Source organism: Nerophis lumbriciformis, linkage group LG01, assembly GCF_033978685.3.
Source record: "Nerophis lumbriciformis linkage group LG01, RoL_Nlum_v2.1, whole genome shotgun sequence".
NCBI lineage: Eukaryota > Metazoa > Chordata > Actinopteri > Syngnathiformes > Syngnathidae > Nerophis > Nerophis lumbriciformis.
Window position 1 is genome coordinate 65307762 of NC_084548.2, and position 15371 is coordinate 65323132.

Here is a 15371-nt window from a genome sequence, read left to right on the forward strand (position 1 = left end):
TGTTTGTACACAGCTAGCCAGACAGTGTATGTACTGTAGTTGTAATAACACGCATGACGTGCTACGTGTATCATGATCAATATTATAGTGACTCACTCGATGCACATTTGTGCGTTTGGTTCAGCTGGCCAGGGACGGTTTTTCCGGCTTATTTTGGGTAAGCACTCCATTTATGTCGAAATTTGCAGCGTCAAGTCACGCCCACTTTACTCTCTCGGCTTCCATCTGCTCCAACGTTTCACCCTTCCTTTGTGCTCGCTTCTATAAGCAGCAGCAGTTCATCCTCAGTATATTCAGATTAAAAAAGATTGTGAATCCTCATTTGTCCAAAAATAGTTGTCTGTTATCAATTCTGTAATGATTAGAAGACGAACACACATTTGTTGCCAGAAGTCGGACGTGCTATGGAAACGGAAATAAATGCGTGGACGAAATCAGTACCGAAAATGGTAAAAACCATAGACATCTTATAAGTAGACGCCGCATGGAGCGCTACTGCCTACTGGCGCTGACGAGACGCGGGGCCGCCATCTTGGAGTGGTGATCCGCTCCACTCAGTGCAATTCATTGGGCAGGGGCTATTAACTGTCAGCGCATTTAATTCATCTTACCTCACTGAATACCACTGATTTTCACGCGTTTTTTTGTCATAGCTATGATAAAGGACACATGTTTTATTATTCATAGTTTGCTTAACAGTAATAGAATATTCTTATATGCTATAAGTGACCAGACGTCCGAGATCAAAACTGGGAGGTTGAAGAAACAATATGATTAGGTTATATATACATGCTTCATAAACAATGTATGAATACATTAGATATCTATATATCTTAGGGACCTATAGACTGTATCTCTGTTGCTGCAGCAGCAGAGAGTTTATTCTGTCTTGATATTTTGTAGTACATTCTTCCCTTAAATGATAATGTTTGCAGTGATTGTTTTATATGTATTTTTTATGTATGTCGTTTTGGATAAAAGCGTCTGCCAAATACTTAAACATAAACATATATATAAACACCTGAAAGTCTTTATATCAGCTAAAACCACCCATCTGTTTCACTGGATTTAGAATAAAACCAAATTCTGTCTTACCCAACAATGTTAGTATTTGAATATTGTCACTTGAAGATTTATTCCTGGTTACAATTATACTGTTAAGAAAGTATTGTCTTATACTTTGCCTAAAATGAGAATGCATCATAATCAGTGGCGGCTGGTGAATTTTGTTTTAGGTGGGGCTGAAAGTTTGTAAACCAAACTCCTGTATGGGCGTCATCCTCCCCCAGAAGATTTCTTTGTGATTTTCACATACAAATGAAGCATTTTGGTGCATTCTGACAAAATAATGAAGACAAAATAGAACATTTCATGGGTTTGCAGAGAACTATATACAATCTGCACACTGCAGGCATGATGATCTAAGTCTATAATAACCAATGAGTTTAATAAAGAGAGTAACAATAACATATACATGAATTTCAAAGTGTTAATATTGTCTTACCTGAGTAGAATGCAAGCTTCTCACTGAGCTCTTCATTAATGAGGTTCTTGTCCCTCAAATCCCCCAAAAGACCCTTGACTGTGGTCTTTGCCCTCTTTTCTCTGGACATGGCATTCTTCTTCTCTTGCTCCAGACTTTCCACTCTTGCCAAATGTTCGTTGACTTTGGCCTTAAGCGCGGTAGGAGAAGCAGGAAAGGCATAGCTATGATCCTAGAAGAAAGAGGGACCAACATGGTTTGAGTAATGATTCACTAGACATGGTCCTAGTAGAAAGAAAGAGGGATGAAAATGGTTTGAGTAATGTTTCACTTCACAAACATCACTTTGACACCACTAGTTTATGGCCCACATCCATTTTCATTTTCTACCGCTTATTCCCTTTGGGGTCGCGGGGGGCGCTGGAGCCTATCTCAGCTACAATCGGGCGGAAGGCGGGGTACACCCTGGACAAGTCGCCACCTCATCGCAGGGCCAACACAGATAGACAGACAACATTCACACTCACATCCACACACTAGGGCCAATTTAGTGTTGCCACATTTTTTCTTATAGTCATCACCTGTCAAAGCCAGTTATTTGTGAGTATGTTTAATATGAGTGGCAGCAAAACAAGTGAGATTTTGATATATCCTGGAACATTATGATATGATGTTTAAAGTAGAAATACTCACATAATTAAGCTGAGGTTGTGGGTGTGAGGTTGCAATTTCTGGGGAATCCCTAGAGACCAAGGACAGGCTTTCTTCAGCTCTTCTGGAGGTAGACGTAGCCCTGGCCTTTACCAACTGAAATGAAGAAACATTCTGCATAATACATAATACAATATATAAAAGGATACGTTTGTTTGATAATAGAATATTTACATGTATGAATGCTAATAGCCTTATGATGATACACCTACTTTTTGAAGGTGAAGCGGAAAGCTGAAGAGGGATGGAATAACACCATCACATAGTCGGACAATCTGACCCGTCCTATCAAAATCAGTTTGCTTGAAATGTTGACTGCAGACAATTGAATAATCATTTGCAGTGAATCCTTCCCTCCTCAAAGCCACTTCCCACTTCTTCCTCACATCTAGGTCTTTGGGAAACCTTCAAAAGTGTCAGATGTAATCTAGGTCAGTGCTTATGGAATATGATTTATCAAGTCTCAGTTCATAGCCGGGTGAACACATAGCCTAGTAGTTCAACATAGGGCTGGGCGATATATCGAATGTACTCGATATATCGCGGGTTTGTCTCTGTGCGATATAGAAAATGACTATATCGTGATATTCGAGTATACGTTCTCACGTAATTGCTTTTAGCTGCGGGCATTACACTACAGGCTCTTCTCACTTTTTCTTGTTTCTCCTTCACACAGAGACATAGAACAAGCGCACCTTCTTACATACAGTGTACGTGACATACTGTCGCACGTGCAACGTCATACGCCCTCGCCAAGCAGAGAGGTAGCGGCATGGTAACGTTAGCTGTGATGCTAGTGGAGTGGTGCGAGTGGTAATACGAGAGAGAGAAGGTGCAAATCTGTTAACAAATGAAGGAATAATTAATTCCCAAGAAACACAGCAGGGGATCCATCGTCTGGCGGTGATTTGGCTTCAAGCGGGAAGATATTGAACAGACAACCACAATATGTCAAGTATGAGGCAAAAGCATTACTACAAAAAGTAGCACCTACTGCTAATTTGTGGCATAATTTGAAAAGTCACCCGCTAGAGAATGAAGAGTGCTTGAAACTCAGTATGTCAACATCTTCGTTCGGTGCCACACCCACAAAATGCCCAAGCAACCATTTCCAAATCAACACCGTATGAAAAAAAATAGTCAACAACAGAAAGAGATAACGTCCGCAGTAACCTACCACATAGCCAAGGACATACACTATTTGATTTCCTATTATGCACTAATTAATTATGCAGCTATTTTATTGACAGTTATTGAAATATCTTGTGTGACATCATGCACAAAAGTGCCGTTTATTTGTTTTAAACTACTTAGTGGCGTTCTGTACAAAAAGTGCACTTTAATTTAGTGTAGTGACATCATGCACAAAACTTGCACTTTCTGATTTGAAATGACATGAATGTTTGTGCCACTGCTTAATAACTCTTTAATAAATACAGTTTTGGTAAATTGACTTAGTTGTGATTTCCCTCTCTGCAATAAAGTTTAAAATGAGCATATATTAATGCAGTATGAACAAGAATATTTTAATGTAGACACATAGAATCATCATACTGCTGTGATTATATGTATCAAGTACATTCAAGGCTAAGGCAAAATATCGAGATATATATCGTGTATCGTGACCTGGCCTAAAAATATCGAGATATTAATAAAAGGCCATATCGCCCAGCCCTAGTTCAATAGTAATCCCAAATATTACCCTATTCCAGGTATCAGGTAAGTGTGGCAGGGCCTTTTCCTGTTTATCACATATTTTGTCCCACACATTTCACGAAGGTGGGCTACACAAAATTGGGTTGGAAAGCTAGACTTGTATAATACTGTATAGCCACTGTCCATCATGTTGTCTCGTTAGCTAACGTATATTACCCTCCCCCTACACAATCTGGACTGTGGTCCTAACTTTTACCCCTGTTGGCTTTTACAATCTTTACCTTCATCATTTATTTCAACTTTATGTTATTAAAGTATGACATTTTTAAATGTAATTAATTTCATTGACAAGCAATTCTATTATGGTCATACTGTTGTTTGCTAGCGGCTACAATTTCAGTTCTATTGAAGATCTTTGCTCCTTCTCAACTCTGTGGTAATATTCTTTTCACAAAATACAACCAATAGTACGTTAATGTTAAATCTTACTTGTGAAAAGTAATCCCTCGATTCTTATTTTCAAAAGTCCGCTCATTTGAGCAGGAAAACGCTGAACACCACCTGTCAACTGTCAGTTTAGGCTGCTCGCCGGCTCCTCATCACCACTTCAAGATGGCGGCCGAATTTCTCGCGTCACAGCAGCCAATGCTGCGTCTACTTATAAGATGTCTATGGTTAAAATGACCAAAATACGGTAAATATTGAACATATTACATAGTTATAAACATGTCTGTTATTACCATTGTATATTTACTTGCAGTGTGAATATAAAACATTAATGGAGGGTTTTGAAGTTGTTTTAGAGGTCTTTAAGACTGCAACAATGACTCCTATTAGGCGCATCTTTCAAGCGTTTAATACCTTTTCAAATCCTAAAAAAAACGTCTGTTAGACTTAGACTTAGGCAAACTTTAATGATCCACAAGCGAAATTGTTCCACACAGTAGCTGTTATAAAGGATGGAAAGGGTAAGGATGGAGAGGATAATGCACCCAAGGACACAAAAAGAGGGCGAAAAGGTATAAAGTAGACTAAAAATGTTCCATAGTAGCAATGTAAAATATAACATACATAATATTTACATATTATATATACAGTATATAACATATACTGATATTATGTTGCATTATATTTTTATATAATATACAACAAATCCCAATTACCATGTACAATATTACAGTATATGTAACAGCTGCAGCAAAAAAAGGGCAGCATAAAATAGAGAGTAGATCCAGCAGAAAATAAACATTATAAACAAAGAGAGGTAGCTAACATAGAAGCGGTCAGGTAATATACAGATATCATCTATTGCTGTATGGCGAGTGATTATACAACTGGATGGAGTGCGGTATGAAGGAGTTCTTGAATCGAACACTGTGGGAACGAAGCTGAAGGAGCCTGTTGGAGTATGAGCTCCGTTGTGCCTCAATTGTCAGGTGGAGTGGGTGGGCAGGATTGTCCATGATGGCGAGCAGTTTGTCCAGTGTCCTCCTGTCCCTCACTGACGCAAAACGCCTCCAACTGCGTGCCAATAGTTTGGCCGGCTTTCCAGATCAGTTTGTTAATCCGGTTTAAGTCCCTTTTGCTGGTGCTGCTCCCCCAACAAACCACTGCAAAGTACAGGGCACTGGCCACAATAGACTGATAAAAGATCTCCAACAGCTTGCTGCACACATTAAAGTACTTAAGCTTTCTCAGGAAAAAGAGTCTGCTCATGCCCTTCTTGTATACAGCTTTGTCGTTGTCCTTCCAGTCCAGTCTGCTGTTCAAGTTGACTCCCAGGTACTTGCACTGCCCCACTACTGCCACCTCCCGGCCCTGGATGTTGGTGGCCTCCACAGGGGTCATTTTCTTCTTGAAGTCGTTGACCAGCTCCTTGGTCTCGTCCACATTAAGGAGCAGATGGTTCGCCTGAGACCACTCCACAAAGTCAGCGATCAGTGTACTGTACTCCAATATCTGTGCCTCTAAAATACACTCGACCACAGCAGAGTCATCAGAGTATTTCTGCAGGTGGCAGGACCTGGAACTGTACTGAAAGTCTCAGGTGTACAGGGTGAACAGGAAAGGAGACAGTCCCCTGTGGAGCACCTACACCACTGACCACAGTATGCGACAGGGAGCACCCCAGTCGCACAAACTGGGCCCTGTCAGACAAGTAATCAGTGATCCAGGAGACAATGGATGAACTGACCCCATTCTCAGCAAATTGTCACTCACCAGAAATGGCTGAATGGTGTTAAAGGCACTGGAGAAATCAAAGAACATGATCCTCACAGTGCCCCTTCCACCATCCAGGTGAGAGTGAGAACTATGCAGCAGGTAGATAACAGCATCACACACTCCTACATGGAGCTGATACGCAAACTGTAGAGGGTCCAGGGAAGGAGCCACCAGGGGTCTCAGCTGAGCCAGCACAAGTCTCTCGAGGACCTTCATGCCATTAAACGTCAGGGTAACCGGTCTGAAGTCATTCAAGCCCGATGGGATGGGCTTCTTGGGCACCGGCACTAGGCAGGGTGTTTTCCATAGCGCTGGTATCCTTTCTAACTTCAGACTCAGGTTGAAGATGAAGTGCAGGATCTCAGTCAGCTGAGCAGCACAAGTCTTCAGGACCCAGGGGTTGACTCGGTCAGGGCCTGCTGACTTGGCTAGGTTGACTCTCTCCAGCGGTCGTCTCACATGGCCAGGTGTCAGACACACCAAGCTGGCTTTCTCAATGGGGGGATGAGAAACAGCAGTGGCAGGCAACAGTGAAGGAGTTTGTGGATTGATGGTCAGGAGAGTTGTAAGGACAGGAGTAGTGGGGGGAGGGCCAGAAAAGGGTGCATTGCTAAATCTATTGAAAAACAAATTCCGCTCATTGGCTCCATCTACACCCCCATCCAGCAGTTTGGCTTCGTTATTGAAGCCTGTGATGGTTTTATGCCCTTTCACACATCCCGAATGTTATTCTGCTGTTCTTGTCTCAATGATTGTGAACAATAGGCAAAATTCCCCCAAAAAGTGCAGTTCCCCTTTAAGACCCAACTGTGGATAGAGTTCACTCAAATATTCATAGAACAAGATTGTTGATATTTAAAAAAAGATAAAACTCTCATATTGTTTTGTTTTTCTGTCAGTGACTTACTCGCTCAAGTATTTCCACACTGCGTCCTCTCAAGTTACAAACTTCCCAGATTATGTGGTCGTGGTTTACATTGATGACGTTGAGATCGGTCACTATGACAGCAACACAGGGGAAGCAGAAGCCAAACAAGAATGGATGAAGAACTTTACAACGGTGTATCCAGAGCACTTTTTGTTGCAGACACAATCAGGTATTCGTCATGAAAAGGAGGACAAAAAAGACTTGGAAACTTTTCAGAAGCGCTTCGACCACACTGAAGGTTTGTTCATAAATATTTGATGTACTGAAATAAACACACACACACACACACACACACACACACACACACACACACACACACACACACACACACACACACACACACACACACACACACACACACACACACACACACACACACACATTACTGCACTAATACCTTGTCTTTGTGCATCCATAATGACATGGAAAAAACATACTGTATGACTGACACTTAGAGGGCTCATGTTATCAAAACTCACTTTACTAACTCCCATCAGAGAATGACTTTCCACAGCTTGCAATTAGTTAAGCTATGATGAAGCTGGTCCGAATAGATGACAGGTTTTCCTGTGTTTGGCGTAACATTGTACTCTGCTGGGCAGCAAATTGGCGGTTTAGCATAGCCAGCTTCTCTCCTCTCACTTCCCCCAGAAAGCTTGTATACTGTCCTCCGTGGCAAGTTTCATAGTGTCGCTGAATGTTAAATTATTTAAACACCGCCACTGTCTCTTTGCAGATTAGACATACTGCAAAAAGTCAAAATCCTACACTAGGAAACTATTTTACGGTTCCCCAACGATTTCGCCATTTCACCTAATTGTCTGAAAGAGCACACACTTGACATCACGTTATCGATGGGGAAATGCATTTTTAGACAATATGATTTGCCTGAGCGGCTAGGAGACCCCGAGAGTAACAAGCGGTAGAAAGTGGATTGATGAATGGGCGAGAAAGGACAGATTAAAATATTATTTAAAAAAAAATATATATATATATATATATATATATATTTATTTAGGATATAAGTATAAATCTCTCTGTCCCTCCGTTCCCCATGGGGTGGTAGGCTGTAGTGTGCGACTTGGAGACTACTGATAGTTTAAGCAGCTCCGCAATGAGCTCACTCTCAAAGTTGGCTCCTTGATCTGTGTGGATGCGCCTTGGAAACCAGTATACACAGAAGACGTTATCCCATAACTTTCTGGCAACCTGCTTCGCCTGTTGGTTTGCACAGGGAAAGGCATGGGCCAACTTTGTGAAGTGATCCGTCAGGACAAGAACGTCCACTGAACGCTGCTTGCTATCCTCTGCACTCCAGAATATATATACATATATATATATTTATATTTATTTATTTATATTATGAGTCCGAGTCCATGGTTCTCGTCCGGAAAAGGGTGGAGTGCCATCTCCGGGTTGGGGAGGAGATCTTGCCCCAAGTGGAAGAGTTCAAGTACCTCGGAGTCTTGGTCACGAGTGAGGGAAGAGTGGATCGTGAGATCGACAGGTGGATCGGTGCGGCGTCTTCAGTAATGCGGACGCTGTATCGATCCGTTGTGGTGAAGAAGGAGCTGAGCTGGAAGGCAAAGCTCTCAATTTACCGGTCGATCTACGTTCCCATCCTCACCTATGGTCATGAACTTTGGGTTATGACCGAAAGGACAAGATCACGGGTACAAGCGGCCGAAATGAGTTTCCTCCGCCGGGTGGCGGGGCTCTCCCTTAGAGATAGGGTGAGAAGCTCTGTCATCCGGGAGGAGTTCAAACTAAAGCCGCTGCTCCTCCACATCGAGAGGAGCCAGATGAGGTGGTCCGGGCATCTGGTCAGAATGCCTCCCGAACGCCTCTCTCGGGAGGTGTTTCGGGCATGTCCGACCGATAGGAGGCCACGGGGAAGACCCAGGACACGTTGGGAAGACTATGTTTCCCGGCTGGCCTGGGAACGCTTCGGCATCCCCCGGGAGGAGCTGGACGAAATGGCTGGGGAGAGGGAAGTCTGGGCTTCCCTGCTTAGGCTGCTTCCACCGCGACCCAACCTCGGATAAGCGGAAGAAGATGGATGGATGGATGGATATATATGTATATATATATATATATATATATTTATTAGAGATGCGCGGATAGGCAATTATTTCATCCGCAACCGCATCAGAAAGTCGTCAACCATCCGCCATCCACCCGATGTAACATTTGATCAGAAGCGCACGCGCCCGCACCCGCCCGTTGTTATATATCTAATATAGACGATGCAAGGCATTAGTGAGGTTATAAAGCTTTTGCCTGTTAAAGAAAGGAGACTGATCCAATGCAGCACAGACATTCGCGTGCCACGCTGTCACGACCCAGACGCACACCAGTGCGCATTCATATGGGAGCCGCGCTAAGCGCACCTCCAAGCGCGTCTCGCTGCCGGCGACGGCCGGGTATGGGCCCGACGCTCCAGCGCCATCAATTTTCAGGGCTAGTTGATTCGGCAGGTGGGTTGTTACACACTCCTTAGCGGGTTCCGACTTCCATGGCCACCGTCCTGCTGTCTATATCAACCAGGGTGAGCCCCACCCCTTTCGTGAGCGCACTGCGCGCGGAGTGACCCCTGTTACGCGCCCCCGGCAACAGGGGTGGCGGGCAGGTAAGCTGCGCGGGCGGAGCGCGCGGAGTGACCCCTGTTACGAGCCCCCGGCCACGGGGGTGGCGGGCAGGTAAGCTGCTTACCTGCTGCGCGTGACGCCGGCCGCGGCGAAGGCGGACGAGGCGGGGTGTCGGTGCGGTGGGCGCGGTGGTGACCCTGGACGTGCGTCGGGCCCTTCTCGCGGATCGCCTCAGCTACGGCTCCCGGTGGGGCCCTCTCGGGGGAAGGGGCCTCGGTCCCGGACCCCGGCGAGGCGTCCCTTCTCCGTTCCGTAAAAGTGTCCATCTCTTTTTCTTTTTTTTCTTCTGTTGTGGCATATGCAGCAGGTGCCTGCTCGTTTTTCGTATGTGGGTAACAACATTTAACTATATATATATATTTCCGAATTGGTTTAACTGCCACCCGCCTGAATCTATTTAAAATCAATTTTTTTTTAATTTCAACCGCCCGACCCGACCCGACCCGCGGATAAAATCTAATTTTTTTTAATTTCATCCGCCCGATCCTTACCCGCGGACTCCGCGGTTGTGCCCGCAAACCGCGCATCTCTAATATATATATATATATATATATATATATATATATATATAAATTTTAATTTTTTTTTTTTTTTTTTTACTTGGAACTTTACCGCAGGCAAGATTTTGGACGTTGGCGGGCCGTTGTTTGGGGTTCCCTGATGTAGATGATCTATATCTACTGTAGAGACTTACTTTAGAAAAAGAGGAGAAAAAGAAGGAAAGTGTTGGATACTTCTCTTGTTGCCTTATTTGTATTGACTTTATTACATGTTTGGGTAGAATTTCATGAAAAACAGTTTTCTTTTAAGTATTATAGAAATTGATCAGAGCTGTTTATTTTATGGAGGAATGTAGTTAATCATAAAACTGGCATCCAATGTTATTAAAAGAGTATTGATTTTGAATCGAGAATTGTTTTGAATCAAGAATTGATTCTGAATTGAATCGTTACCCCCAAGAAATGAATCGAATCGTTTGGTGCCCCAAAGATTCACAGCCCTAATGAATAATACTTTTGCACACATCCGATTGGACCATGCATAGACAAACAACAACAAAAAACACAATTTCAACACCCACATACTGTACGTGGCGGTGGTCTCTGCAGTGCTCCAAGCCATCGTCAGCTGGGGTGGGACGTAGCAAGGACAGAGACTAGAATGGACCTAAAGCAATCAAGGTAGCCTACTGGGTCCTAGACTGCCCACTAGCTCTCTGCCAGTACAGCCCAGTTTCAGTGTGGGCAGATGTACTCCCTTGGATTCTACCAAGACCAAGATGGCGCTAGTATGTGCTTTGGCCTGCCGTCTCTCGCTGTCAGCTCTGTTTGTTTTTGTGCTGTTCGCGTCTGTTGTCGTCTCTGTCAACTCACTGCGTGTGTATGATCGCCAAACACTGTTGGATCTTTGTCCCTCTCTCACGGATATGGTCAATTTCGACGTTGGTTTTTCAAAATCTCAGGCGCCGTACTCACCCAGCCGGATTCCTGCCTTCCTTTCCCGCCCCCTGGCTCCTCTCCCCCGGCGAAGGCGTCACCGGCGCCGCGGTAAACGTGGCGGCCAGCTGGTGAGAGTTAGGGCAAGACCCGGCTTTCCGTGGCTTCCCGAAGGAGGTATGGTCCGGTACCCGGTCTCTTCTTGCACCCGCGTTCGATGGATCCCGCCGGCTCCTGGCTTGTTCCTGTCGTCGGTTTGCAGGGGGAAGCTCGCCCCCATCGCTCCTGCTGTCCCTGCCCCCGGAGGCGCGGGGTGAATTCCCGCCACCTGCGGGCTCTGTGTCGGGCACCACCCAGATCAGCAGCGGCCTTGGACGCGCCGGCCCCCGTCAAGTTTGGTCTTGTTAACGCAAGATCTTTGACAAACAAAACATTTATCCTGAAGGATTTATTCATTTCCCGCGGACTGGACTTCCTCTGTGTGACGGAGACATGGCTGAGAACTGGTGAGTTCGCCCCTCTTAATGAACTTTCATCACTGGAGTGCTTGTATTTTAATTCCGAAAAGGAGGAGGATTAGCAGTCGTTTTTAAAAATGACTTTAAATGCCGTCAGATCCGCCTGCAATCCTCCTTTTCAAGCTTCGAACTATGCATGTTTGAACTGGGTCTTTCTGATGTCGTCCTGTGTGCCGTCGTCTATCGACCACCCAAGTACCATAAAGACTTTATAAATGACTTTTCTGAATTTCTGGCCGAAATCCTGCCCAAATATGATCGTGTCCTTATTGTTGGTGATTTTAATATTCACACCTGCTGCCCAGACGAACCGCTCTCCAGGAGCTTCCTGAATGTCATTGACTCATTTAACTTTGTACAGTCTGTGTCTGGTTCCACACATGAACGCGGGCATACACTAGACCTTGTACTGTCTTACGGTTTTAATGTTGACAATGTCGTTGTTGGTGATGCTGTGTTTTCTGATCACAGTCCTGTTATGTTCAATTTAAGTTTGGACCCTGATGTAAAACCACTTGCTGTGCGTCATGGGCGTCTTATTAGGTCTGACACTGCAGCTGCCTTCTCTCCTTTGTTCACTGTGTCCATGCAGAGTATACCACACTCTGCAGACACTGAACAATTGATGTGCTCTTTTCTTTCCACATGTTCTGAGATTCTGGACAGTATAGCGCCCCTCAGAGCTATTCGTCCAAAGCCAAAACAGGAGCCTTGGCTCAATGAAACCACACGCACAGCTCGGCGTGAGTGGCGAAGGGCGGAGCACAAGTGGAAAGGGGATCACTTGGAGGTCTCTTATCAAATTTTAAAAGAAAGCTGTCGGAATTATCAAAGTGTGGTTAAAGCTGAGAAAACAAAATATCTGTCAGACTTAATTTCAAATAGTATCAGCAAGCCACGTGTTCTTTTTAAAACTATTAGTTATGTTCTTAATCCTAATCCAGCCACTTCAATTGAGATGACAAGTGAAACTTGTGAAAAATTTCTCTCCTTTTTTAACGACAAGGTTGCTTCTATTCGGGCAAATCTTTCTCGTTGTCCATTGAGTTTTAATGTGGCCACTCAGTGCTCGGCTGTGTTTTGTCAGTTTGAGCCTGTGTCCATGCCTGAGTTTATAGGAATAGTTGACAAACTAAAACCCTCGTCCTGTCCCACAGACCGAGCCCCCCCTCGCTTTTTTAAAGAAGTCTGGTATTTTATTGACTTGTCTGTTAGGGACATCATCAACAGCAGCTTGATTTCTGGCAGTGTCCCCTCTTTTTGTAAAAGAGCTGTTGTTGAGCCTTTGATAAAAAAAAAAAGGTCTTGATCCTACAAGTTTGTCAAATTATCGGCCCATTTCCAAATGATCTTTTGTGTCAAAAATTTTGGAGAAATGTGTTTTGGCGCAATTACAGCCTTTTTTAGATGAAAATAGCACTTTAAGATCCATTTCAGTCTGGATACAAAGCTTTGCATAGTACTGAATCTGCACTTTTAAAGGTTTTTAATGACTTGCTTTTAATGTCTGATTCTGGCAGCTCTGCCATTTTAGTGCTTTTAGCTTACAGCTGCCTTTGACACAGTCGACCACACAATTCTTTTAGACCGCATGAGAGACTGTGTGGGTGTCAGGGGGACTGCATTAGAGTGGTTCAGATCCTACCTGTCAGAGAGGTCCTTCTCTGTCAGGCTGGGGGACGCCACCTCTTCTTCTGCTCCGCTTTACTGTGGTGTCTCCCAGGGATCTATTCTAGGCCCCATCCTGTTTGCACTGTACCTTCTCCCTCTTGGAGAGATTTTTAAGAGGCATGGCGTGTCTTATCACTTTTATGCAGATGACTACCAAATTTATATGCCGATTTCAAAAGGCCACGGCCCCCTGACACCCCTTCTCAACTGTCTATGCGACATCAAGGCTTGGTTAGCCCAGAATTTTTTAATAATGAATGAGGGAAAAACGGAAATTTCAGTTTTTGGTCCGGCCCTCACTGACTTGGGACCATTGCAAAATTATGTGCGTCCCAAAGTCACCAGACTTGGCGTCACTATAGACAGCGATTTTAAACTTGACAAACAAGTCAATGGCGTTTTAAAAACGTGTTTTTATCATCTTCGTCTTTTAGAAAAGGTAAAACCGTTTTTATCTTTTAATCTTTTTTAACAAGTCGTGCATGCTTTTATTTCAAGTCGCCTGGACTACTGCAATGCACTTTATGCTGGCATTAGCCAAAAAGCTCTCTCCCGGTTGCAGTTAGTCCAGAACGCGGCAGCACGACTTTTAACAGGGACCAGGAAACGCTAGCATATAACCCCAATTCTTCAGAGTTTGCACTGGCTCCCTGTTCATTTTAGAATTGATTTTAAAACCTTGCTGTTTGTTTTTAAGCTTTACATGGACTGGCACCTCAGTATATCTCGGACCTCATCCAAATTTACACTCCTGCGCGCGCTCTGAGATCCAAGAGCCAGCTCCAGCTCGTGGTGCCCAAGACCAGACTTAAATCCAGGGGAGACAGGGCCTTCTCTGTGGTCGGCCCTAAGCTCTGGAACACTCTGCCCCTCCATATTCGAACTGCTCCCAAAGTGGAGTGTTTTAAGTCTCGTCTTAAGACCCACCTTTATTCTTTGGCTTTTAACACTACGTGAGTTGTGTGGTCCTCTGTCCTCCTCTGTGTTTTTTTTTATAAATTTTGATTTCTATTTACTGTTTTAATTGGTTGTACCCTTTAAAATCATTTTTAATCATATTTATTTTTATAGTGGTTTTATATTTATTTATTTTTTGTTTTTATTCCATCATTGGTGGAGATAAGGATAATATTTGAATATTGTTTTTAATATTGTTTTAATATTGTTTTTAATATTGTTTTTAATATTGATGTGCAGCACTTTGGAAACGTTTTTGTTGTTTAAATGTGCTATATAAATAAAGTGGATTGGATTGGATTGGTAAACATGGAATTGATAGAAAGAAGGAAAGGGTGGAAGGAAGCTGATAAAGTGTCCATGGTCGAAAGGTACGTGAAAATGAGATACTAACGTTTCCTAAATATTTATACAGAGGGATTAAAGACTCGGTATCAGACAATGTTAGAACAGGAGTATCTATTCCAGATGTTGGTGTGTCAACCTGTAAAAGCATGACGAATAACCTGTCAGCTTTCACAGATGAAATGGTCGCTAATCATACTGCAATGGATAGAAGAAATACAACCGATGAGAGCAGTCATTTTTTCAGACTCGGCTGCAGCTATGGAAAGTCTAATTGTAAAAGAGACTTGTAGGGATGATTTGTTGCTAGAAGTTCATTTGTTACGTTTTAAGAGTCAGATGACTGACTGGTCTTGTGGTAGACTTCTGTTGGATCCTGGTGCACATTGGAATATGGGGCAACAAAAGAGCAGATAACATAGCCAAGAGAGCACTCAAAATGGCAGAAAATGAGTTAATTCAAATCCCAGTTGAAAAAGGGGGAAAAATCATGAATTAATACAGGAATAGAGGAGTCCTGGCAGAAACTGAGGAAGGAAAGGTAGACACTTACATAACAACCAATTAAAGGGGAGTAATATAAAGGGATGGTTAGGAGAGAGAAGGTGGTGTATACACAACTTAGGCCCCAAATGTCGTCATTTTACGGGCAAGTGTGTCGTTTAGTGTCGTTATCCTTTTAAGGGCACAAAGGCCAAATGTCAGGACACATTTTTGTGCGTACGCAAGCTTGTTACATGAGGGCCCTGGTCATTATACAGACCTCCAGCCTCATCTAAAGAAGTAAGAAGTGCC

The 15371-nt window shown here is 43.6% G+C and overlaps 2 protein-coding genes across 10 annotated transcripts in view; one reads left to right on the forward strand and one right to left on the reverse strand.

Annotated features, from left to right (window-relative positions):
• The window catches only part of LOC133571666 (major histocompatibility complex class I-related gene protein-like), a 58649-nt gene that overhangs the window by 34389 nt on the left and 8889 nt on the right, over window positions 1–15371 (forward strand). For 3 of the 9 annotated variants that reach the window (XM_061924241.1, XM_072914453.1, XM_061924242.1), the window contains one exon: window positions 6973–7239. The exons of 4 other annotated variants lie outside the window; for them this stretch is intronic. In XM_061924241.1, the coding sequence (XP_061780225.1) occupies window positions 6973–7239 (267 nt within the window). The remainder of the gene's footprint in view (window positions 1–6972; window positions 7240–15371) is intronic. 2 more of the 9 variants (XM_061924243.1, XM_072914464.1) reach the window with 1 other exon arrangement.
• LOC140679322 (THAP domain-containing protein 6-like) overlaps window positions 1–15371 on the reverse strand; it is a 43071-nt gene that overhangs the window by 2990 nt on the left and 24710 nt on the right. The window contains exons 4-5 of the mRNA XM_072914465.1: window positions 2177–2290; window positions 1505–1715 (exon numbers count right to left, since the gene is read on the reverse strand). Coding sequence (XP_072770566.1) covers window positions 1505–1715; window positions 2177–2290 — 325 coding nt within the window. The remainder of the gene's footprint in view (window positions 1–1504; window positions 1716–2176; window positions 2291–15371) is intronic.